This window comes from Camelus ferus, chromosome 11, assembly GCF_009834535.1.
Source record: "Camelus ferus isolate YT-003-E chromosome 11, BCGSAC_Cfer_1.0, whole genome shotgun sequence".
NCBI lineage: Eukaryota > Metazoa > Chordata > Mammalia > Artiodactyla > Camelidae > Camelus > Camelus ferus.
Window position 1 is genome coordinate 43993197 of NC_045706.1, and position 27535 is coordinate 44020731.

At 36.2% G+C, this 27535-nt stretch overlaps 1 protein-coding gene across 12 annotated transcripts in view; it reads left to right on the forward strand.

The window, feature by feature from the left end:
• CABCOCO1 (ciliary associated calcium binding coiled-coil 1) overlaps positions 1-27535 on the forward strand; it is a 124172-nt gene that overhangs the window by 75283 nt on the left and 21354 nt on the right. For 10 of the 12 annotated variants that reach the window (XR_004323952.1, XR_004323953.1, XR_004323947.1 and 7 more), the window contains exons 6-7: positions 22286-22408; positions 22825-22965. Coding sequence is in view for 2 of the 12 variants with exons in the window: in XM_032491470.1 (XP_032347361.1) it covers positions 22286-22408; positions 22825-22965 (264 nt within the window). In the remaining 10 variants the exon portion in view is untranslated. Of the gene's footprint in view, positions 1-9764; positions 9921-22285; positions 22409-22824; positions 22966-27535 lie in introns of those variants that run through there. The other 2 variants (XR_004323956.1, XR_004323954.1) reach the window with 2 other exon arrangements.

A 27535-nucleotide genomic window follows, 5' to 3' on the forward strand; every position in this document is an offset into this window, starting at 1 on the left:
TCTTTCTGGCTTACTTCACTTAGAATGACAATCTCTAGGTCCATCCATGTTGCTGCAAATGGCATTTTATTCTTTTTTGTGGCTGAGTAGTATTTCTTTGTATAAATACACCACAGCTGCTTTATCCAGTCATCTGTCCACGGACATTCAGCTTGTTTCCATGCCTTGGTTCTTGAATATATTGCTGCTATGAATATTGAGGTGCATGTATCTTTTCAAATTAGAGTTTCCTCTGGATATATGCCCAGGAGTGGGATAGATGGATCACATGTTAAATCTCTTTTTAGTCTTTTGAGGAATCTGTTTTCCATAATGGCTGCACCAAACTACATTCCCACCAATAGTATAGGAGGGTTCCCCTTTCTCCACACCCTCTCCAGCATTTATTGTTTGTGCACTTCTTAATGATGGCCATTCTGACTGGTGTGAGGTGATACCTCATTGTAATTTTGATTTGTATTTCTCTGATAATTAGCAATATTGAGCATTTTTTCATGTGCCTATTGGCAATTTGTATGTCTTTACTGAAGGATTGCTTGTTTAGGTGTTCTGCCCATTTTTGGATTGGGTTGTTTGGTTTTTTGTTTTTAAGTTGCATAAGCTGTTCATATATTCTGGAAATTAAGCCTTTGTGAGTCACATCATTTGCAAATATTTCTCCCATTCCATAGGTTGTCATTTTGTTTTGCTTATGATTTCCTTTGCTGTGCAGAAGCTTATAAGTTTAATTCTACCTCATTTGTTTATTTTTGCTCTTATTTCTATTTCCTGGGTAGACTGCCCTAGGTGAGTATTGCTAAGATTTATGTCAGAGAATGTTTTGCCTGTGTTTTCCTGTAGGAGGTTTATTGTGTCTTGTCATATTTAAGTCTTTAAGCCATTTTGAGTTTATTTTGTGCTATGAGGAAGTGTTCTAACTTCATCGATTTATATTCTGCTACCCAGTTTTCCCAACACCATTTGCTGAAGAGACTATCTTTTCTCCGTTGTATATTCTTGCCTCCTTTGTCGAAGATTAATTGGCCATGGGTCTATGGGTTTATTCTGGGCTCTCTGTTCTGTTCCATTGATTCACATATCTATTATTATGCCAATACCATGCTGTCTTGATCACTGTAGCTCTGTAGTATTGTCAAGTCTGGAAGGGTTATTCCAGCTTTATTCTTTTTCTTCAATATTGCTTTGGCAATTCTGGGTCTTTTGTGATTCTATATAAATTTTAGGATTATTTGTTCTAGTTTTATGGAAAATGTCCTGGGTAATTTGATATGGGTCACATTAAATCTGTAGATTGCCTTGGGCAGTATGGCCATTTTAGCAATATTGGTTCTCATACCCTTCTTTTTGCCTTTCTCCTGTTTTTCTGGGTAGAATATGAAAGAGATGGCATCACATGGGGCAACCATTTTGGACCATGAGGTAATCTCAGGAATGAAGGCCAGCATAGAGGAGGAACAAGGTGAAGGAGCCTAGACTCCAAAAGACTTTAAACAAAGTAGAGCCAAAGTAGCAGCTTTCTATTGCTTACTTCTGGACTTTTATGTGAAGACAAGATAAACTAGTGTCTTGTTAAAGCTGCCAAATTTGTCACTTTAACAGCTAAATGCTATCCCAGTATGCCAGTGTCACTACTTTATATCATTAGCAAACACCCTTAATTTTAAAATTTAAATTTAAAACGTTTTAGTGATAGCTCCAGAATCAGAGTATTTTATCACAATTTCTTCTCTCAAAATATTTGTATTTTTCATATAATTCTAACATAAAAATTATCATAGTATAAATTATATTATATAACAATTATAATGGACAATATATGTTATAGCAGTTAACAAATTATAAACAGTAAAAAACTCATTAATTCAAACCCAGATAATGTAGAATTTCAGACATATCTTCTGGTCTGCGCTAATAGTAAAACTTCAGTCTATAAAAGAACAAAGGCACATAATGTAGATAGTATTACATAGAGGCTGTTTATAAACAGCCCCCTTAAGGAGGACAGGGTTTAAATTTGTCAGCATTTACTGTTTAGATGCAAATGGACATTGCTAATTATAAATGAAGTGGGCTTTTTCTAAGTCATTTAGGTATATCCAGAATCTCTACTTGTAACATTTTAATAGCAGTTTATCTCAGCTATTATACCAGTCCTTTTAACAGGGATTCTGCAAGAGAACTGAGTCCTACAGAAAATTATTTACATGACTATTAATTTTCTCAAGGATGGTACACAGCTAGTAAAGTGCTAAATGCATAGGAGAGAAGCTAATTCATTATAAATAGTGGATGCCTTGGGCATGAGGGCTAAATTGTCTGGGAATCTGGTGGAGAGGCTGAGAACTACTACCACTTGGAAGTGAAGTTCTGTTTAGAAAGTATTCCATAAATCAGACAGCTGTCAAATTCAGAATGGCTTTCCACTCAATTCATCCAAATTAATATTTGATAGATATAAAAGTAACTTTAATTCCTCAGAAATTTGAGCTCTTTTTTATTCCATCTTTGGTAAGAACTATGATCTAAATGTTACAAAAAGCAATTGATAAAAGTAGTATTTTGAGCAAAGTAACTTGGCAATGTTGTATACAACATTGTGAAATGAAAAGTGATTAGGGACAGAAAGATAAATTAGGAAATTGAGAAATGATAAAAAATAGGACTAGGATATGGCAGTGGAAATGGAAAGGAACGGACGTATGTAAGAAATACTCTAAAGAAAATTTAACATAGAAGTTGATGACACTTTGAATATGAACAACTAAGAAGTTAAGACGAATCAAAACTTGTACAGATTTGAACAAAAGGATCTAAAAGTAATTGTGCCATTGGCATAATTAGAAAAGACAATTTTTCATTATGATAGTAAGGATTGTGATGATGACTTTAGTGTTAAATATGTTAAAATTAGTATGATACTGGAATGACAAAATATGAACTTCCTACAGACAGTTGGAGATAAACGGCTGGATAAGTACATTAGAAAGGTCATTGACTGAATTGGGAGAGGCAACTCATGTAATAATGTTAATCTAGCCTTCTTTGTGTGAGTATAGCTTCTACCACCCACTATGACATCATGATACAAAGGTCATATTGTGATGTGAATGTGTCCTTTAGGGCCTGACCCTGGACATGTGTGAGTAGTGGTGGAGAAACCAGGTTTGAAATGTATGGAAGTAGAAGCTAGTCTGTGGAAAATTCTAATAATCAACAGCTGTGTAAAAAGTTATTCAAGTCTTGTAATAGGAGTTAAATGATGTTTTAAGAACTCTAAAGTATATTTTTGAAGACTTGGAATAAAAACCCAAGTGCAAATGAAATGCAAACATTTTATTCAATAAATTTTGAATATATCATTTTAACTGCAATTTGGGCAGACTTTTGGAATGTTTTAGTTCAACAAGTGAGAAATTACAACTTCTGATTTGAATTTATATTCAGAGTAGCTTCTTTTGTCATCTTTAAATTGATTTATTAAAGAACTGAGACAAATTCAAAATATAGTAGAATATGAAATAAGAGCAATACAGATGAGAAATTAAATCAATAGAAATTATTCTTGCATCAATGAGTAAATTGTAACCCTCACCAAATTCAGATCATAAAAAAGTAGTAATTCAATAAGAAGAAATACATTTTAAATAGAAGCAATGAATAGGCTAGATTGCTTGATAGTCCAATTAGTGAGGAGGAGTGACTCACATGAACACATTGTAAAAAGATTTTAATTTCTTGCCTTTTTACAAAAAATACTAACATTAATGACGATAACCTCAAATGTATGATATGCCTCTACGGTGAAGACACTGACACAAATTGGTTAATGAGTGCCATCCATTCAAGGAGTAAAGATTATTTTAAGTTGTTCACTAAATAAGAGAACCTGAAAAGAGCCTTAAGTCTTACAGTTCATATAAGGAGGAAACCAGCTACAGGTGTTTTGAAATTTGACATCAATCCTAAAATGTACATGATATTACCAACAATGAGTTGTGCAGCTGAAATTTTTCTAAATTATATCAATAATAATAAAAATTGCCATTAACCAAGCCAGAGGAAAGACTGACTAATCTTTCTAATCTTTCTGTGAAAAATAATATTGTAAAATTGTTGTCATATGAAATGCTGATTAGAGTATTAAGCCCCCAAAGTAGAGAAAAATGTATTATAGGTCTAGATCAAGCAGTTGACAACTTTTATTTTTTTAACTTTGTGGTATTTGTGGAATTTGTCATGTAATTTGTTGTTAATTCTTTTATTATTCTATATTTTCACTTGGGTGATTTCTATATATTCACTTTTGTATGTAATTTTGTATCATAATTTAGCTTCAGGCTCCACAGAGCCTGCTCGGGCTGCTCCTTGTACCTGGTTCTTACCAGGTAGAGGGAGCAGGGAGACCCATGAGGGAGACCGGATGGCTCCGTTCTGGGTGGCTTGGACATAGTGGTGACAGGGAAGGTGGAGAGAAGTAGATTCTAGGTGTACTTCAGGGCAGATCTAGAAGGAGTGGCTGAAGAATTGGATGTAAATGGCAAGAGAAAGGGAGGAATCAAGGATGCCCCTCACCCCCATGATTCTGATTTGAACAGCTAGGTGGATGTCAGCACCATTATCTGGAAGACTGGAGAAGGAACAGGTTTAAGGGCAGAAGCAAAGAGTTCTTTTGGATATGCTGAGTTTGTCATGATTTCCTCATTATACTGCACTGCCTTTCATGCCACTTATCATATTATACCTCATTGTTATAGTCACACCCACGTTAGACTGTAAACTCAAAGAGGGCAGCAACTGACTACTCTGCCCTCCTGAGCATAGCATTTTCATTCAGTTGAATTTAATGTGTGTTGCAGCAACTCTAGGCAAGACGCTCTACCAGAACGAAATTTAAATCCTTTTAATCATACTCTACCTTCAAAAAAAAATTCAAATGGATAAGAACTTAGGTTTAAAATGAAATAGATCAGGGTTAGCATCTTAATTCTGTCACCTGCTAATTGTGGGGTCTTTGAACCATAACCTCTCAGAGTGTCTTGTTGCTCACCTGAAAACGAGAATGGTTATCCTTACCTCATAAGATTATCACAAGTAAAAATAGAACAGTGTATGCAAAATGCTTATCACAGTGCCTAACACACATGTGCACTCAATAAATGGTAGGATGAACTTGCATTTGGTTTTCTTGCTAATACAGATAATATCTATAGTACAGGAATCACAAAATCAGTGTATTAGAAAAATGTTAAGAGAGAGAGGTTTCATTTTCAGCCTAAGAACATGTCTTAAATAAGTTCAGGAGGAGATAATAGGTTTCTGTATTCTTCCAGTCCCCCAAAGGGGGAGGGGAACTAAAACGCGCTGTGAACAAAAATAGAATGAATTTACCCAATTCTTTACTGCACTATTTAACCTCTGCTTTCTTAATCATATGCACAGCAGGGGAAAGGATGTGCTAAAACAATTCATGTGTCATGAACAAAGCAGCCACAGATTTTAGCTCAAAAATCACACTAGGAAAACCACCAGTTGGAAGTAAAGTAATAAGGCCAAATTTATTTTTTTAATTGAGTCTTGAGTTACAAGCATTCCTTTAATTACATTAATCAAGCAGGCTTCCTCTCAGCAAATGATGAGGGAAAAGACATTGTTCTAATTTTTGCTAAATTTGTCTTTAAAATTGCTAGATATTATTTGGACATATGGAAAATAAATCCCTTGATTTCTTTTTTATTTTTTTCTCCATCATTTCAATGTAGCTATAGCAAAAGACAAACATACACTTACTTCTTGACATGACTTAATCTAAAAGACTGTAAATCACATTTTAAATTTAGAACCTTTATAATGTTTAAATACTTAAAACATTAGAACTCATCAAACAAAATTTCGTTTTGTTGTTGTTAGACTTTAACACAATAACTTTTATTTCCATTGTTCTGGTTTTTGATGTATGTTCCCACAAAATCCCCAAGCAAATGGGCTCTACCAGTTGGATGATTGTCAGTCAGTAGGTTACTTGCCCTGTGTGACAGGTGGAAACCAAAGGCTTGTAGGAAATAAAATGACTTGCCCAAAGGTTGTGTAGTTATTAAAAACACGAGCTGGAACTAAACCTAGGCCTGTTTGACCCCAACTTTTACCAACACCATGTGCATCCTTGTCCTGGAATGCTCTCCTTACTCTCTGTGCTTTTGTACTTATACTTCCCCTGTCTGTCTTCCTGTCTGGGATTTTTCTCTCTCTATCCAGCTGTATCTGCGTGCTAACCCCTATTAATCCTTAGAGATTTAACACAGGTACCTCGTCCCCTTTACTCTTAACCCTAAATCCCTTCCTCTGTTTCCTTCAACCAGAATAAAGTAGCTGTCTTTCCTCTCTATTTCCAGGACACCCTACATATACTTCTAGTAGTTTTTTCAGTCTGCAAATTATCTTGTATGTCATCACTACCAAGACTCCCATGCACACTCTAGGTTGTGACCTCCTTAAAAATAGAGAAATATTTGTTGATCATCCCTGAAGACCCAGGACCTAGACAATGCTGGTTTATAGTGCATGCTCAGTAAAGGCACACTGAAATGATTGTATAAATGAGAGTTTTAAAAACATATAAAACATATAAACATATAAGTGAGAATATCTTCTGAAAAAATTATGAAAGGTTTAAGGAGGAGTTGAGAGTTTAACTGAACTTTTGAAGTTATATAGGATTTATAGAGGAAGAAGGAGTGTTAAGATTTAAAGCAAGTAATTTGTAATCCTGAATTGGAAATTTCCAAAATATAATATTATTACAGGAAATGTCAAGAAACTTATATTTCTGTCATTGCCAAAATGCAATGAAATTGAAAATACAGTAAAATAATTAATATTTTATAGTAAGAGCACTAAGAGTGTACATTAAACATTTTATGCCTTCTGGTCTTTAGAAATTATTATTGCCGTGTAATTTATACTCTGTTCAAATAAGTAACAACAATCAGTGTCACCAGGCAGCCCAGCAACAGTACTATTTGATCTAATATTTCATAAATGAAACTTGTTTGAGCCAGACAGTTTTTCTCAGCTAACTACCAACCATCTTGATTTGTGATGAAACGAAACTAGCCCTTCAGTAGGAGGCACTCCTGTGTTGTACTGGCATATCGGCCTCCTCACACTAGGAAGCGCTGAAGAGTCAGAGCTGACGTCCTCAGGAAGGACTCACGACTCTACAACAGTCCCAAACCAGCATCTAAGAAAAAATACAAATACCTTAAGAGTCTCAATAAGAAAATGGATTTTTAAAAAAAGACCAGTAATTCAATAAAGTTCAAAGAAAATATGTTAAACCCTTTGGGAGGGAGGCACTGTGGTGTGAGTTTTTATTTCTAAATGCACTTCTGTATTCTGCAGACCTATATTTGAGTACATCAGCCATTTGCTACTTTTGTCTTGGATTAGTATCTCGTCATTTGAAAGAGTAGCAGCATTTCAGGGCTATTCTTGTGTGTATATATAGTCGGTAATGTTTGTCCAGGGCTTTGGGAGGAAAGAACTATGTAAATGTCAGTAGTTATTAATATTTGGATTTTTTTATATTTAGCTATCAAATGTATTTTTTATAATCTGTGACCAGGTCTATTTGTGTCCCTCCAGCTATAAACATTTTAAGCAAAAATAACCATCAACTAACAATAGTATTTGTTCTGTTCTTCTTTCTAATTAAAGTAATATTTATCAGTGATTAGCAGTTACACTCAAGCTCTTCAAGAGCCAAGTTTATTTTAACATGTTTTCATATGCAAGTGGTTTAATACCACTGACTGCTCTGGCTTTGGGTAGCTATTGTGAAGAGTAGCGAGCTGACAAGGTACCCACCCACATACTCCTGCGCCCTGCCCTTCTTTGCTCTTGTCTCTGGCTGATTCCCTAACTGGCACAAAATTCAGTCATTCAGTCATCAGCTAAATAAAGTGTGACCCTCCCAGGAGTCCTCTCTTCTAACCTAATTATAGCCATTTTCACATATTGTTATAATTGATTGTACAAGTATTTTATCCCCTGCCTTCTAACTCTACCTCCAGACTAACTCCTTTGAGGGCAGAAATCCTTCTTGTGATGGGTCTGCCTGGATGGAATGCACCCAGATCAACTGAATCGAACTGAAATCTAAATCGTATACAAGAGGCAAAAGTCTTCTTTTAAATATCTGATCTGGTACAGCATAAAGCTTCCGAGCAGAAAATCATAGCAAAGCCAGCAAAATGGGTTTTTTTTCCCCCTTTTCTCTTCAGTGATATTTCCTTTCACTCTGTTTTCTTTGAAAGATCTAATGTATTTAAAAAAAAAAAAAGTGGGGGGTGGAGGCAGTGCACAGGGAATGAAACAGTTGGCTTGACCTGCAACTAATTCTCAAGACTTGAGTTCAAATTCCAGTTTAGGTTTAAAAAATAAAGATCTGAAGTCCTCTCACCACTTGCCTATCCACTAATGCATTTTTTAGAATCACAAATTCCCATGTTTGGCATTGACTCATAAGAACAAGAATAGGTCAAAATTTATTGGCAGAGCTACATAAAGCAGTCCACAAATACAGGCCTATACTCTTTCTGGCTCAAGCTAGCAACATTAGCCCTTCACTTTTATGAGCACTAAATGCCACTCTAGTTTTAATAATAATAATAATAAATATAATAATAAAATCTTGTTTATGTAAGAGGTTCATCTTGTTAAAAATGCATTGAGACTCATGGTACTTTACAGGACCCAATTTATACTCTGATGATTTAAAGGTGATAACTTCATGTGATTCATTGCCACCTAGTTCTGAATTTTAATAATATAATGACTCACCATGACTTTTTCATTTCTTAGAGAACCAGCTTGGTTAAAACCATTGCAGTTGTTTTTACGGGGGTCATCTGAACTACGGTTCCCAGAATGCTCATGAAAGGGACATGCTTATGTGTTCTGAACAGCCGTAATCTATCATGGCTGGTGCCAGGTCAACACATTATGAGCTTACAGTGTCAGCCCAGTGAATTAAAGCTTTATTGTAGACCAGCTTGCTATGCAATTATTTCCAGTTCATATCCTATAAATCATCACTCTTCACGTGACAATTGTCAATTTCCATTTAGCATTCTGAGCAGCCATGTTTTGTCTTAATTGTGTTGTCTGATTCTGCACCTAGAAGAGTATGACATGACTGGTACCGATAGCTTAGAAAATAAATTTCACTGTCACTAGAACCTATTTAAGGAATATTCTATGTTCTCACTTTTTTTTTTTGTCGAACTGTTTGGTATTTATGTTAAAATAATAGGAAATGAATTTAAATAGAAACACTTCTCATGTCTTATCTCTTCAAACAAAAAAAACATAATTTACAATAAATTAGCACAGCAGTTGTTAGTGTAGCTCAGCTTTATTTTGCAATTCTCACACCTAAGCTCACAAGATGACACTTTTTTTGATAAGGTAATCTTTATAAAGTAGTTCTGTAGGTGATTAAATCTGACAGATGCTAGTGAGATGGTGAAGTTTAGAGATGTAACAGCAAACACTTTTTAAAAATTCTTGTTAAAATAATATAATGTCTTATGATCTACCAAAAATTGATCCAACAAAGAAATATGTTAGTTACAATGCTATATTTCTGTGTCCAAAACCAAAATAAAATTATTTACCAATAAGCAAACCAATTATAACAAAATAAAACTGTCAGGAGAATGTTATTTTGGGGAATAAAGAATTACTGTAAAATATTATCTTTCCAGCCACTTCTTAGTATTTACCATCATTGCTGAGCTGAAGGAGAATAAAATGTTTCAAATAAAAAAACAGAAGCTACAGAAATAGAATGTGTCTTTTCATAACATTTTGATACTCTATCTGTTCTTCAGAACATGCCTTGAACACCAAATCCTTCAGAGGTAAGACCTCCACCTTCTCCTCGGGCAAGGGTGATAATCAGAGGGCTCATGTTTCCAGTGATGCTCCAATCCCAAATCTGTTAAGGCTTGGTTGTAAACTGAATAATTAGATTAACCCAATGAATACTGACTTAGTTTTGCAATGTACCTTTATTATTTGAATGGTTTTAGTTCTGGTTTCTTGTATCTAGCAGAATTTTGAAAACAGTAGCTCATTGTCCTTGCTTATTTTTGATCACTTAAATGTGTTAGCTTTACTACAGTTGATTGCTACTACAATCTGCTGAAGCACTGTATTACAACATGTGCTGTTTTCTGATTTTCTTATCCAAATATCAGTTACCTAATGTACAGAGTTCATTTATAAATACCGGGAGGTTCCCTGAATTGAGTAAATTAACATGCTGGGCCAGACTCTGCAGCTTCATTAGCAACCCCTCATACCGAGGCTGTGTTCATACAAGTGTGAAAACCGGAACGATCCTTCAAGGGTTTTCCTGGCCTGAATAATTTCCTCATCAGGAAAACAGGCTACACTCTTCCTAATATTCCGGTCTTACTGCCACAGTCTATTCATTTTGCATATAACTTCATGAACATCTCTTGGAAGAATCTAACCATTAGCATTGGAGGAATGTGTGAGGTCAAGGAGCCGGGCTGGACACCCAGAGGAGGAACAGCCTGAGTTATAGGTTATGGTGACAGCGTGGGGAGAGATACAGGGGAAAAAAATCTTAAAATATGGCACCCTCTCTGTCAATAGACTGTATAGCGGGGGAGGAAATAGTAATAGAATGATTTACTAACCATATGAGATCACGGTGATTTCTTACATTTAGTCATTCAATAAATATTTATTACTTTCTGACTATTTATCAGCCACCTGCCAGGCAGTAAAGTAGGGAACAGAGCAACAAAACAGACCAAGTCCCTACCCTCGAAGAGCTTTGTTTAGCATTGTTTATTGTAGACATAAATAGGTGACATGAAAATCAAAAAGAAAGAAGAAATAAGCTTCACACTTTTAAGCTCTTCCTACATGGCAGACACTGTGTAAGTGCTTTACACACATTGGTTTAACCCTCACAAAACCCCGTGTGGTGGGTAACTATGGTTGTCCTCATTTTCTAGATGAGGACAGTGGCCCTTGCTGAGGGACCATGGAGGAACAAGAATCCTCAGAGAGTTGCATTTATGCCTTTTGCTTGTGACAGTGGCAGTGTTTCAACGTTGCAGACCATATAGGTTTTTTGGTGCAAAGCATTTAAAAATAATATTTGTGCATTCTATTTCCCATTCAAAGAAATGAATGATTCAAACTATGAAAATAGGTGCCAAAATCCGCAGGACAGAAGCAACACTGTAGTCCCTATAGGACAGCTGTGGAGATGAAGCCGAGGCGCCGCTGGGTTTGTGCTAGGGAAGGAACTCGGCACAACTGTCTGATTCTTCTTAAGAAATGGGTGGAACCGATCAGAAACGAGAGCTGCAGGATGGACAATGAAACTCGTCTGCAGCAGAACTAGTATCTTCTTCACCCAGGTCTGACTTTAAAATTATATCAGCTAGGGAAATTATTCCACTGTCTTCTGTCATGAGTAATCAAGGCTATATTTAATTTTAATCATTAAAATGTAAAAATAATAAAAGCTACCCAAATAGTCTATAGTCAATTTTCTGATAAAGCAAATTTGTTTTTCCCCCATTTGTGATTTAAATGGCCTCCAGAAAGTTTTTTGGAACTAAGTGTTAATTAAAAATATGGAAATGGATTTAAAGTACATTGCAGCACACAGTGGAGGAATATTCACAAGAGATTTGTTCACACAACCATACCCATTTCTCAATGTGTTTTTTAACTATCTAGGTTATTGGTTGTTTTTCTGCACGCCGTTCCTAGAAAAAAAAAAACAAAACTGTGATTCCAATGAAAACAGTAATTACAATTACAACAAATAGGACAAATTGCTATTTGAGCAGGAACATGCCGTTTTAGTCACCAAAAGCAAACTGATGCTCCTAGTCTTTCCTGTTTACACAGATGAATTAAGCATGTTCTCAGATTTCTTTATAAACCAAATGCTTTTTATACCTTGCCATCTTTAAAAAAATAATTCATTTCTCCATGACTTACTTTTGTTAACTTATTTTGGAACCATGCACTATGGTGCTGGGAGGAACCAGTGAACAAATTCTCTTTCTGAAATGCCCAGAGAACTTATACTTTCACATCTAGTACCCATGTAGCATTTTACTTTTCTAAAGCAAAAAGAGTTTTGGAGCGATCTCCTCATTTATAAACTGGAGGGAAACATTTCCAGGGATCCATAAAGAACCAGTGGGGTTTCACTTGCCCCTAAGGATTGAGTATATGGACTCTGGTGTCCAATGGATTTGGGTTCAAGTTCTGATGGAATTCGATGTTCTCCAGCTATGTGACCTTGGCCAAGTTACTTAAGCTCTTTGAACTTTAGGTTCTTCACCAAAAAAATGAAATCAATAAAACCTCTCCTCACAATGTAATATGAATCAAAGGATCTAGTATGATGTGCTTTCTAATTAGCCCAATGCCAAGCTCAAAGCGAGTTCTCCATAAACGAGAGCTGGTGTTTTCATCATCAGTGTTCATTTTCCTGGTGGTGGCCTGGGCTACCCCAACTCCAGTGGGTACCATTCACATTGTTTTGGGGATCAGGGGTGCTGGCAGACGACCAATGGAAAGCAGTGTGAATCATGGCCCCTGAAGTCAGGCAACTCAGAAGATCCAGCAATTTTCTGATGTTACTTCTATCAGGAATTCTGCGGGGGAGCAGTATCTCTGAGGAATTCTTTAGAATTTTAGATTACATTATGTCTATAAAATGGTTAGTCAGTTTAAGCAACACAGTCAAGTCAGTGAGAAGCTGCTTAGTTGTTTGACATTGTGCTAATCAAGCAAATACTCTAGGATTCTATTCGTGACTGAGAAATACAGGCATTGCACTGATGCAACAGTAAACCATCAGGTTTGTTTTTGCCAGTGGTATTACCGTTTTTCATGACAGACTTTTTAAACTGAATCATCGCTGATCAAAGAAATTGGCAGCCCTGAAAATGTTTAAATGGTTACCCTAATGGAGGTCTCAACACCTAGTGAATGCCCCCTGTGTACAAAGGCCTGAACCAGGGTCTCAAGATCAGTAACACCTGGTCCCTGCCCTCAAGAAATTTCCACAAAGTGGTGGGAGATCGCTCATACCTGACTGTAACTCAAGGCACAACGCGGCCAGTACTATCAAGAGAAACAAGCAAAATGCTCTGAAGCACAAGAAAAATGTCACTGAGGTGAATGAGCCAAACCTGGAAGGCCAGATGGAATAGCAACTGACAGGGACAAGGAAGAAACGCCCTCCCAGCAAAGGAGGTAACACAGGCAAGACTGTCTGGGCTGGGAAAGCACCTCCATCCGTGCTTTTTTTCTCGTACAAAAAATATTTGTGGAGCACCCACCATGTTCCCAGCACTGTGCACACTGGGCACGAGCGAGTAGTCTCAGGATCTCTTAGGAAGTACATGGACCTGGAGGCTACGATGCGCACTGTCATGAAAAAGAAGGGGGCGAATCTGGCAGACATCACAGAAGTGCCTCCAACATGTTTTGTGACTGATTTAATGTTGGGGACCAGGGAGAGGTAACAACTGAAGACAACCTCAAGGTTTTGAGTCCAGTAACCAAGAAGCTGGTGATGTCTCTGAGAGATGAAGCAAATGGAGGAAGAGCTCGTTTGGAAAAGATAATTAAGTAGAAATAAATGGACAAGCTGCAGCCTGTCTAAGATTTCAGTAAGTACCAAGTGCACAATCCAAATATTCTTCTACATCATGACATAAAAATTCTGAATCTGAAGATCTGCATAGGCCTACGACTGGGAGTTTTGTATAAATAGAGAAAAAGCCACTTGAAACTTAGTAACATAGGATATAACATCTGTAACTGCACTAGAGATGACCTAGTCCAACCCCCTCATTTTACAAATAAACCACATCTCAGCTGGACTCCCTACTGAGTGGCAGAGCCAGTCTAGGGCTCTCCCTACACATTTAAGGGAAAAACAATCCAGATTTGTAAAACGTGCAAATCTCAAGTAAAGATACCACCTAAATTTTTCAGAGTTGCTGTTTATTCGGTTGGTTTGTTTTTAACTAATCTAGTACAATTTATAGATTACAGGTGAAAGGTCTTTTCCGATAAAAATCTGTTGCTGCTTACACCGTTATTCACAAAAGCAGTTTTGTAGTTAATTTCCAAGAATTCAGATTCCATGAAAAGCCTCAGAACCTTCGGGTACCCAGAGCTGTTCCTTGCAAGGGAAGACATGCCTCTTCTTAGGTCACTGAAACAATGACACCCCCAAGTACATAATAAGGGGCTGCCATGCATGGAAGGAAGGGCTCGGGTGCTTCCTGAAAGAGCCCTGTTTCTAGAATACCAGGCACACAGGAGTAATCAACAGCAGTTTCCTCCGAGTGAGAAAATCCTGCCCTGCTGACCAAACAGTGCCTCATACAGTTAAAGCTTCAGTTAGTGGAGATTTTTAAAAGGAGGGGGAGGGAGGTGGCGGGAGCTAAGCAGAGAGGGAAATATTTATAACTGTGACAGCATGTTTCCTTGTAATAATTTATGAGCCCACTGAAGAAAAAGGAAACATACAAACTATGAATAAAATATCCAAAATGTAAACATCATGCCTTCTACAAATTTTCTTTAGTTAAAAATTAAGGCTGAGGTTGACTAAATGAGTATATTTTTGCGGTCTCTTATTTCCTTGATGCTAAGGGTTACCAACTGATTTACAACTTCCTGTGTTGTTTTTTAATCTATATTTGTCAGCACATTTTTAATGTCGGATTACTTAAAATAGACATCTTGGGTCTACGAGGTCGAGAATAATAATATTATGTTGACTTCTCTAAAGATTTTATAGCACTTAAAAACATTCTAGTTTAGCCCCCCAAAGTTTTATATTTCTTAATGAAATGAGTTTCAGTATAGTTTTTAAGACTTTTCTTCCAACTGATGACTTCAGGACTGAAGTGCAGTTCAATCCATATGCTTTGAAGTTAAGTAAATTACATGTATAGTGTTATCCAAATAGTTTCAGCCTTCTTTTACTCAGATAGCTTAAACAGTGAAAATAACAGGAAGTCCATGAAAAGAGAGACTAGAACCAAGGAATTAGGGTTCTTCCATTGTAGTTTCTCTTCTAATCTTTATGATTTATTGTCTCATATAATTTCTGAAAATTACAAGTACTTGTTCAAAGAGTATTTTCAACTATAAACACCATGAAATAGCTTCATCTTTACATAACCTATCATAAGATGTAATTAAGATGCAACATTTATAAAATCAAAATTTTACATTTATATTTCATAATTCAAAATAGGCTTTCCCCAAAGAGAATTGCATAACTCATCTTATTATTCTGACTAATTGACAGATACGGATACTTAATTTCCAGTTCTTAAAACAAGAAATAATTTAGAATATTTGCTCAATTTCAAATATTAAAAACCTCAAATTTAAATAGAACACCCTAGATGAAGCCAAACAAAAATTCACACATGATCAGAACTGTTTGAAATACTTTACACTGAATTCAAGGATATGCCTTTTAGGGTATAATTTAGTAAGCCAAACAAATAGAATCTTTGTGGCTTCTAAAAAATCTTTTTGAAAAGGATTAGTTATTTTCTAACTATTTATGATGGAACCAGCCATATTTTCCATCTCTCACCCTGAGGAAGTTGCAAGATAAGGTCAATCTGAGAATCAAAAGTACAATGTTGTACTTAGGAGTTTCAAGAGCTCTGGTATTTCAATTTTCACCAAAAAGACCTGTTGCCCTAACTCTGCTTTTGACGAAATTTGTTGAAGGAAATCTTTTTGAATTGAACTCAATCTGGGAAACCACAGACCACATTGGATGCTGAAAAACAACAGATGAAAAGAGTGGTAAATTGGGGTGGGGGTTGGGGAGGGAGAAGCAGATTTTCTAATTTTGAAAGTTGGACGTAAACACTCTCCTTGTCTAAATAAGGTGATTTGCCTTAGTCCTGACCATACCACATAACTACCTAGTTATGTCATGCTATCTGAGTCCCAAAAGAGTAGTTGTTTGGGTCCAAGGAATTCATCAGATAAAAGAGCATTGGATATATGTTTAGTATTTTAAAAATTGAGACTCTATGGAAACAGGGTGATGGCATGTCCTCTTTAACAAATTCTTCTTAGTTAATTGGACTGCTTGGGCAAGGTTAACTATTAAATATAGAAATAGCATGGACCAGTATCCTCAACATGTCTACTCTGATCTGTCTTCCAGTCCTGGCATTAGAAAGATGATCCTTTCAATAATAACAGTAATTTAAAATGATAATAATAACACACCTTTGGGTTTAATAATACTTTCCCTTTGAAGAACTCCCAACATTTTCATCCATATTATCTAATTTGTGCCTTGAAACAATTTGATGAAGTAGCCAGGTAGCAATTATCATTATCTTCCTTTTACAGATAAGTAAACTGAGGCCTAGGGATTTTCTTAGCATCACCCAATTAGGAATGGAGCCCAGTCTAAAGCCTATAATTCAGTGATCTATCTTCCAGATTAAGGCCATCTTTAGAGAAGATCTGGGTATCTGAAGGTCTGCTATCCCGCGGGAAATGTTTGCACCAGAGCTGGATCAAAAAATCTTTTCCTTTTAAATTGCATTTACACTACAAGAAGGTACTCTTTTTCGAATTCATTAGAGAGGATTTTGTTGTCTGAGGTCATTAAGATAGGAGTACTCAGATTTCTTTTCAAATAGTAGTGTTGGCCTTAAGCAGAAGTACACTGAGAAATACTGAAGATGTCTAAAATACTCTGGAATCGATTTCCTTAATTATCTAACTTTAAAAAAAAAATTTCAAGCTCAACGTATGTAAGATCAAATCAAGAGATTTAAATACAGTGGGCACAAGGTGTTAACTGGAATGTCCTAGGCACATTGCAAATTGGTGTACCGGGGCTTGCCAGCTTGAATACCTCCTTGCAGCTTCAGCTGGAATGGGTAGTTTTCATTTCCTGTCTTGACTTGTTGTATGTACTGTGTTACCGTTCACTGTTTAGGTGATTAGCATGTGGATCTGATGGTCTCAAAGCTTTATTAAGTTATAAACGTTCAAACTCGGGTATGCTGTGTATAAAAATAGAAGTTGCTATTAGATGTCTATTCATACTCGCAGAAGCCTGGCAACATTTTGAACCTTTTCAAAATGTAAATACTGCATATTAAGCATAGGAAAGAAAATTGATGTGCTGCATTTGCGAATTTGTTTCCAAGTCAAAAATGCAAAGGGGGAGGAGGGCCCTTGTAGCAGAATTGATATTCTACATTTATAGGGTGTGTGAAAAAGTTTGTAATGGCCTAAACACAAAAGAAAAACACTTTAGAAATGAATGAATTAAAGTTTGTCTGATAATCTCAGCTTTTGAATTTCCTCTCTTTGACTTCAAATTTATGGCCTCAGTATGACATTACCAGAATTGATTGCATTTTGCAGGTGGCATTCACGTGTTGTTACTTTATGTATAGTACGTTGTGGGCAGTGGGTTACAATTTGCGTTAAAATTTTCTAGAATGACACAGCACTTCTTAATTAGACTTGCAAATGAGTAGTTGCCTTTGTTCAAGGAGAGGAAATAGTTGAAACATTACAGGAATTTTTGTGCCTTTTCCCCTTAGTATTGGGAGAAGTTTGCCATAAAGGTTGCTTTTTGAAACTCTGACATTTTGTAGTAAGTTTTGATTTACATATGAAGTCATCATCATCTGACAATTCCAAACAAATGTCTTTTTGAAGCAGACCAGTTTTTTATATGTGTCTATAGCTCAAAAAGAGTTACTTTTTTGCCGTTCAAAACTGTGGAAAGTTGTCATCGCAGTGGCATTTTTGATATTTGGAATAATTTAATAACTGAATTTAATAATTGCCATCTTAATCATACATTTCAGTGATACAAACACGACCCACAGATCACCTACACTTTCTCAAAGAAAAACAAACATAAATAAATAGCAGTAAACACAAACAACAACAAAAATAAGAAATAACAACAAAAACAATAGAGTTAATGCTCCCAATAATGTTAATGCATAAAGTAGAAAGAGAAAACATGAAGTAACACAGTTTTCCAATAAAATCTTTATACTTCTCAGACACGGTAAGACATGGAAGCAGATTCTGATCCATATAAATATTTTTTAGATCTAAACTGACCCTGTCCTTCATTCCAGGAGTTTCAAAATTCGTATGATTTATTCCCTTGGTAGCTGTCCATTTCGTACTGAATATGTAAATTCTTAAGAGTTCTGGTGATTTCATTTGGCTTGTAAGTAAACATCCTGGGTTTTTTATTTTTAAGCTGCATAATGCTTGGTGATGAAATTTTGTACTTTTGAGTATTAAATTATGCCAAAAAGCCATTTACTTGATATTCTTTAAATATCATGGCACGATTCAACTAAACTCAGATTATAAACCATTTTAAATAACACTAATGCAGTGTGCACGTAATGAATAATATAACTAACATAAGTTAATTTTCATGTAACTGATAACATCTGGGGAAAATGTATATTGGTAAGTTATGCAAAACTAATTTTCTTGCAACCACATCTGTAGATGTTATTTATTGTACATTCACTTAACAGTTCATTATTCTGTTTAGAAATCTATTCTCTTCTTTATTAGAGCTTTTAATGTACTCACCTTGGTTCAAATGGCCTGCTCATTATCAGAAAAAATACAAATGGCATTCATATGGAACAACATGATTGTTTTTATTATATCCATTTGTGTGCAAGTTTTCAAAAATGGCAAGAGAAACACATTTATTGCTTTACATTCAAAGTAATATTTAGGGGGTATTTGAAAGTCAAGCAAAACCAATCATTGGGCCAAATGGATGTACGTGTATAATCAGAAACTCCTGATTTTTAATCTCAGCATTAGGCCTCAGGCAAGTCACTTACAGTCTTTCCCTTTGTTTCCTGATCTGAAGATTATGGGTACTGTTCTCTCACAGAAGAAAAAGGGGTTGCTAAATCAGAGTACCAAATAGGAGTGTTTTTTTAATAAACATACTTGATCCTTTTTCTGTTTCTATTTTCTAGATTTAAGAGGTAACATATTATACTTTTGAGGAAAAAATATGAGACAATTACAGTTCTACAGGAATGTATAAAAACAGTGATAAAACTAGCTTTATTTAATTTGCTTTAACTATTAATAGACTTGAGGAAATTATAATGTTCTTTCAGAAAATCTAACTTATTAAAGCTGACCATGTCTTTCTGTTTTAAATAGATTTTATTACAGAACCAGTGATGTTGTAAAACATGAGGTTTTGTTAAAAAAAATACAAAGGCCTAATTGTATTTTTTTAAGAAAGTATTGCATCAGACGGTTTCATTTAAACATATTTGCTGGCCCTGTGCTCTTACCACAATTATTGATTCTCATTTTCCTTAAACTTGTTTTTTAAAAAAGCTACTTAACAGGGGAAAAAAATCACTATGATGCTTCTGGGCACTGTGTTTATTTCAGACTATATATTTGACAGTGTACCTTCTTATTACTAATGAAATGACTTTATATTTATCCTCATTTGAAATTGGGACATTTCTTTCCCTTATGGTATCTTGCAACATAGCCAAACGTAACTCTTCCTGAAAGAAAAAAAAACATCACAATGGTTTGGTTCTTGATAGTATGCAAAACTCCCTGAAGAAGAGAAATTCTCACTGCCAGTTTTTGTGCATGAATTAAATCAAATGAATAGCTGTATGAGCTATACTCATAAAAATCAAGGAATAGAAAAAACCCAGCTCTCAGTCAGAGCTTCAGGTTCTTGGGATAAATAGGAGCTTCACCCCATCCATGGAGCTGAGGAGTTCCAGGTTTCCAAGTCTGTGCCCAGTACACACACACACACACACACACACACTCACACACCAGTGCCAAAGAGCAGGAAAACTGGGTAGTTGGCAAGAAGTTCAGATGAGCCTTACAAAGAAATCCAGACCACAGGGATGCAAGGGATAAAATGAGATACTTGAGCACAAGTATCTGCTTGTATTTAACTGTATAATTTGATGGAAGAAAGGGCACATGGGATGGTAGAATTCTCTACTACCAGGATGGAGAGGTGATCTATTGATAGCTTCCACCAAGGAGAAAGCAACTTAGCAAAATTTCCTAACCTGTGTATGCAAAAGCCTACCAGCAAGACAAAGAAAATAAAATTCTGCTTCTTTAAAAGAAAATACTGTTACCTGCAGATTAGCTCATACTTAATTTCTCAATGCCTGCAGTACATTCAATAAACTCCATTTAGTTCCCTTTTCTCTTCTTTTTCCAATGTCTAACTCACCACTACTCCCCTCAAATTTCTATTTTCACCCTATATTAAAGTCTACTTTAGTAAATTTAGTCTACTTTAGTGCACTAAATAAATACCTCATTACCTTCTCTTCTCTCTGGATTCCCCCGTACAGCTTATTGATTTTACCTATAATGTTTCAGAGGACACTAAAATACATTTAGCTATTTCATTTTTCTAGCTTGGTAAAATAAAAAGCAATATAAGATATGGCAGGATAAAAAACAAGCATGGTAAAAAAAAAAAGATACAAGTAATTTTGTGGGAAGATGAAAATGCTTGTAAGCCCATTTAGGGGAAAAAAAACCAATGGCTTATGAATGTGAAGAGAGAAAATAAGTGTAGTGATATGTTTTTTTGATATTCTATTTTGATTAACATTCAGTCAGCTTAAGATAAACAATCTGTAATGATGTCATCTACCAGAATAAAGATTAAGTGCTTAATAATATCAATAATTTCCAAGTATGGGAACATGATGACATATTACAGTTTACTGAAAACTGCAGAGGCCACAGAGTCAGCACGCCAGGGTTTAACTCCCAGCCCTGTCACTAAGTAATTATTTGACCTTAAGCCAATCATTTAATCTCTTAATTTCTAAACTGCCTTGACTCTGAAGTTACAACACTTCAGTTCTTCTATATATTTATACTAAGTAGCAATTTCCTATAAAATCAAATTAAAATTAGTAATATTAATTCAAGGCAAAAAATACATTGGTTTGACCAAGCAATAACTTAGCCTCCAGTTCATTCCAAAACCTGTCTATATCAAAACTTGTTAATATTTAAATGATAAAATATTATAATATATAAGTCTCTTTGAAATTTTGTGCAGAATTTAGAAATGAATATGGTGATTTCTGAGTTTTTCCAAGTCCCATGGGACAGTAATTATTTGGTGAATATATGCATTTCTCAAGTTTGGTTTTAAAACTTCAGGCTTGGAGTCTGACTTTGTCAGCATACAGTGGGTGGCTTCATCCCAGGACCACAAAAACAAGCTCCAGAGACCTTACTGTATAAAGTAGAACACAGATTTACTGATTTACAGTGGGGAACGTAATAGGCATGAAAATCATAGCACTCAAGTGGGCATGTCTTTATAGATGAATTGAGATGGGAAGTCAAATTAAGATCAGAATGTTGCCTGTTAAACACAAAATCAGAACAAGAAGAACTAATTCAAGGAGTCAGATGTTTAATGCCGTCAGTACCCTTATCTCCTTTCTCTGCCCCAAGTCTTGGTAAGATGGATACTGCATAAGTTGACTTCTTTGACTCATTTATGCACGTTCACTGTGGCCCACCCGTCTCCCTTTCTCTGATTGGCACACTCTTGCTGCAGAATTGTTAAATGCTGACAGAGACTTCATGTCTCATCCTCTGCGTTTTTGGTTGAATTTGCAGATATCTTCTCGGACTTACTGTGTGCTGGCTTTATGCATTAACCTTTAGAGCCTTTGTGGTCCTCGTCACCAAGTTCTGATGGCCACTTCACTGTTGCCTCCATGAACAGCTGTACTCTGCCGAGTAATATCAGCCACCATCAGGCTGTTGTTGAGTGTTTTAAGCACCAAACTCTCTGCCAGAACCTGAGAAGATACACAGAGGATCTAAAATATGATCTCTGCCTAAAGAGAGCGTGTAGGTGGGAGGAAGGGGACATGGACACATGAAGCAATTCAAGATCAAGACAGTGGGGGAAACTACAAAGCCAATTATCAGATACAGAACACAAAAAGCACCAGAGAACTAAGAGGGCAGAGGCATCGAGAATTCAGAGGAGATGGTACCTAAAAAAGAATAGCCTTGGAAATTTATAGATACTGACTGAAATTGTGGTTACTCACCAAAGGCTTTGTCATAATACAGCTCTTCTCTTCCCCTCTAGCAAGTCATAGAGGTTGTGAAGCCTCCAGGGCATCCTTTCCCTGATCCTCTAGAAGAAGGAATCGCATTTGGTATTTATTCAGCATTCATAGAGCCACCTCCAACAGTGGACACAGAAATGAAGGTAAGTTTCCTTGTGTCTTAATTTGCCCTGTCTCAGCATTGTATCCTGTAGAGGCAGGAGAAAAAGAGCCCAATGCTCTGATGTTTCTTTCCCTCTGATTTTTCCCAGCCAAACATGAATACTTCCTTCAGCATTGATTCGCGGGTGGGCCAGCTGAGGGTGGTTCAGCAGTTTTAGTCTCTTCTACTCCATCCTCCCCAGTCTCCACCTTCACTTTCCCCAAAGTAAGAAAGTACCATTACTTGATCTGTCATGGTGCTCACGAATAATGAATATGCAGGATAAAGTCACGTCAAAATCTCCTTCCAGATTGACATCATTTCTGGTAGAAAAGTACCCAAGAGAGGTTTGAGGTTAATACAAATCAATAAAGGCTCCAGAAATCACTTGAGTGTTGTTTACTTTTAATATTCTAGGGGTTGAATCCAGAACAGGGCCCGGAAGAGTCCCAGCCAAAAGCCGGTATTTCAGAGACTGATCCTTTAGTTGGTTTCACCATTGAAGATGTAAAATCAGCGCTGGGTCAAGTCACAGATGACGTTTTAATTGGCCTTCAGGTACTCAGCCTTGATAGTGTGCTCACTTACTTTATTACTGGTTAATTAGCCAACCTCAACCTGAATGTCCATAAACACTACCCACGCTCTGCCAGCAAGAGTGATGCTGATGATGGAGGAGTTCAATTTAGCATCTCCACATGGTGCTCAGCTGAGTCATCTGAGGCTCAGTAAGATCACAAATTAAATTCACCAACAGCACATAGTGCGGTGTGTGTTATCAGTTTACAAAAAACCATTCAGCATGGAAACCCAAAAAATAACGTGATAAAGACTTTGTGCTCAGTCACACTGCAAGCAGTTGCTCATGTAAGAGTAATGGGAGTACATTTCTAAACAGTAAACACTGAAGATCAGATTGACATTCTTAGCTAAGTCCTCTCACCAAATTTCTAAAGAGAGGCTTTCCAATCTTTGATTTCCCTGTTAGACTGCACCTGTTCCCATGTCACTAATAACTCAGCAGTTGACACCAATGGCCGTATGAAAATGGTGATGGCAACAGCCACCTTGGTAGCAGCTGCCAATGATGACTCAGTTGGATTAGCTTTATGCTCAGTACTTTTTTGCTGTCCAAAAAGGAAAAAAAACAAACATTTCTACTTCAACACGAAGACTTGCATCGTTTCCCAGGCAAAATGATTAAATAAGTGAATTGCATTTTTTGAGAGGATTTATAATTTCTTGTGGAAATGACCATCACTCAATAGGACAATATACTGCCTGTTTAAAATATGAATACACCTCAGGGAAAGATTTAGTTGTTATCTGAATGTGGGAATATATATAAAAAGCACACGGTGTTAACAACTAATTTAGAAGGCGTGAAAGATTAGCTTGGCATATGCATACCTTGCTACTTGTTTAATCATCAAATGTTAATGTACTATTTACATGAACATTTAATGATTTGATGCCAACAGAATCAGCCAAAGTCCTCGGCTTAATAAGGGGTGTTTCGTGTTTACCAGAAATAGTGGAAGAACACGTTTTCCACAAAGCTTTATTGTTAACAAGCCCATGAATGTAATAACTGGTTACTGTGTGGAAGGGCAGAGTGCAGCTGAATTAAGCTGAGTTCAGAACATATCTCCTTTTTAGATTTGATAACATTTCATCTAAATATAGTTTATGTATAATCATGGCCCTGGGCTCCTTTGCGATCCTGTGGCTCTGAAATTGCCGAGGAACTACTAGACAGTAATAGAATTGTTTGCAGGCCCCCAAAATTGAAAACATCTTTACCAAGGCCATGTTCCATGTAGTGAGCAGTATGTTTTTAACTATTCATTGACATTTTTAAAAATATTAGAGTCTGCAGCATTTATATCCGACTCTGTAGCAGAAAGAATATGTTATATTGTTATATGTGTGTGTTATTGTCCCATTGGCCTGCAGCCATCCTTACTGAGCCTGGAAGTCCATTAGCTGGCTCATCTAAACATAATTAGGTGCAGAAAGAACTTGGACCAGAGGTGAGGGATGCAGATCCTTTAGGTGCCATGATCATTTCCATATTAAGTAGATTCATGGACATTAGCCTGGGCCGAATTGTTGCCAGTGTTTCAATAAAATGTCATGATGATGTAGATTTACACAATGTCTCAAGATAGCAAACTCCTTTATATATATATATATATATATATATATATATATATATATATATATATATATTCCTAGTTAACTCCATGCGAATTAGGCAGGCACTTCCCTAATAAATAAATTGAAAAATGAGAGACAGAAAGGTTAAGTCATTTGTCCAAAGTTTCCAGGGTCATAAACTGATGAAAGACCCTGAATGGGAGCTGTGAACTAGGCTCTAGTTCTAATTCCAGTGTTATCCACAAAAACCACATAACCTCTAATATCAAGACCAGACTACTTTGGTTTTTAATACTCCAGTGGTGTGGCACTTTTTCAGTGTTTACCTTTGTGTCTTGGTCAAATTCCAAGGCGGGTAATTACTCTCTGCTTACCCAAATTTCTCCCCCTGTTTTAGCTGGGTAAGTTATTTTCCACTTTCTAAAACCTACCTTCCAGTGTTCCTGGCACTTAAAACTGACTCATCCTTATTCAAAGGTAGCCACATGGTAGTGGTCAGTGTATATAAGCCTTCTGAATACACTGACCTGCTGTAGGAACATTTAATGAATAAGTGCAGGTTTTTTTCAGAGCTCCATCTCCAGCGTGATTACAGGCATATTTCACCTTCTGTAATTCAGAAATTTCGGAAATAGCGTGAATCCTTAAATTCTTTATGTTAATCCACTTACTTTCCCATGGATTCACTTTATAGTTTTAGAAATTTATTAAGAATGAAGTTATCTTGGCCCTGAGATGTTAATTAAAATTATACTGAATAGAGCAAACATTTTAAGCTTATATACTTTTCAGTATTTTAATTTTAAAGATACATTCAAAATGAAATTATTTTGGCTCTGAGTTACATAATAAAAATTATACCTAGTGGAACAAATTTTAATATATTTAAAGAGTTATATTTCGGGGAAATATGAATTCTAACACTAAATTCTTACATTAAATGTTGACTCTTGGCCCTGTCTAAGCAACAGGATAAAATACTGTGAAAACCTTGAGGGAAGTTTGCCATCCTGGTACCATTGGTATTTTTAGGTCAACTTGAATTTCCAGGTTAGAAAAGCTAAGTTGGAAATCACCTTAAGGGGTGATTACTGAGAGGCTGTTGAACCCAGGTCATGGGTCTTCCATTCTTTCCTCAAAGGATATAGAACCATACCCTACCCTAGTGGCAGTGGGATAGCAGGGCTGTTCAGTGTTCTGAGGAATAACATGGAGATGTGACAGACCAGTGACAGCCTGCTCTGGACCAGATGGGGAGTCTTTTCTCCAGTGCCTGAACTGGAGTACGAGTACTGACCACCATGGTCTGGAGATCTGAGATGTAACTCCCTCTGTCAGTACACCGCTCTAGTGACCATGCACTGCACCTTCATGAACCTTTGCCCCAGAGGCGACGCTGGTGTTGATGAGTTAATTCTGTTTCAGTGAAATCCCAGAAAGACCTCCAGGTTAGTGTGAACAGTATGGTGAGACAGTGGAACAGAAGTTGGAAGATGATAGTACATCTGTCCTGAGTTGAAAAGAAATGAGATTATTGGTGGACATAGAATATGTTAATTAAAAGTGGGAAGAATCAGTTGTTTAGTTAGAGCAGTGCTTCCCAATTCTTTGTAATTGTAACGAGATTACTTCTTCAAACCATTTCACTCTCTAAGTGGTGTAATACGTTGCATGCCATAAAGAAGCAGGAGTAACATTTGTTAAATGTATCACAATGTCACGTCAGTGAAATAGTGTAACATTGGTGAATATATCACAAAGTTAGGAGTTGGAATTATGAACTTAAAAGCCAAATAACATATCTGAAAGTTAACATACTTAATTTTCAACTGATGAATTTTTCAGGTAAGAACTAAAAGTGGTTAAGTGACTTGCCCAAGGCTGCACAGCTAAACTAATCCCTCGGTCTCCACACTGCAGACTTTCACATTATTTTATCCTGTTGCTTAGACAGGGCCAAGGGGCCTTTCAGCTCTACCAAAATCATGCCTGAGGGGATTAGTGGTTCCTAAAACATGGCAGACTTCTTCTCTAACCTGGAAGACCATGTTCATCCCACACTGCCTCCTTCATCCAACCACCAAGAAAGGAAAAGATGAGAAGCCAGAGACCAGACTTGACTCCAGGGCTTGATAAAAATGTGAGCCAAAAAAATTTGAGCCATGTGAGAACCCAGAATCGTGGACACCAATATGATCTTTTTAGAAATATCAACTCTTAACTGTGAAGGTAAAACAAAATCCCATCAGATAAGGCAGCTAGATAGACCTTTCAAAACTATCTATTATCATTAAATTTATAAATAAGGCAAATAAACAATGTTAAATATAAACAAAATAATAACAAATAAAATTAATATAAGTAATAAATAAATAAATAATAAGTAAGAATGAAATTATTTCTGAACCAAAAATGGTATTTGATTTTCTAAAATATTCTCCTGTATAAATTAAATTTCTCAAAATACAGTTACCATAAAGACCCCAAATTATGTTATAGACAATAACATTCTAAACTTCGAATTACTTATGAACATTTATGTGTATGAACTAATCTTCATACACTTGTAGACAATTTTAAATCACCTAAACCAAATCACCAGTTTGACCACATTTCCCCCCACTGATTTCTCTGTACATAATTTTATAATCCATCCTAAAAAAAGGAAGACATTCCCAGGGTTACAAGTGTTCAGATAATGTGAAAATATTTTTTCAGTTGTGCAGGTAGCAGTGTTAGTCCACAGAATGTCACTGCCAGAGGCTAAATGCTATCACAGCCACAGCAAACACTAAAACTTGTCAGCAACTGCTTGCATTTTTCTACCCAAACTGTACCACAAAGTGGCGTAATTCCAGGAGTTGTATGTGTGATGAATACTCTTAATCATGAGAATTGTTCTAATGGTGAGATTATCTGTGTTATTATTTCACAATAGATGCTTTCTGGGGTCCCATTTAGACTGTAT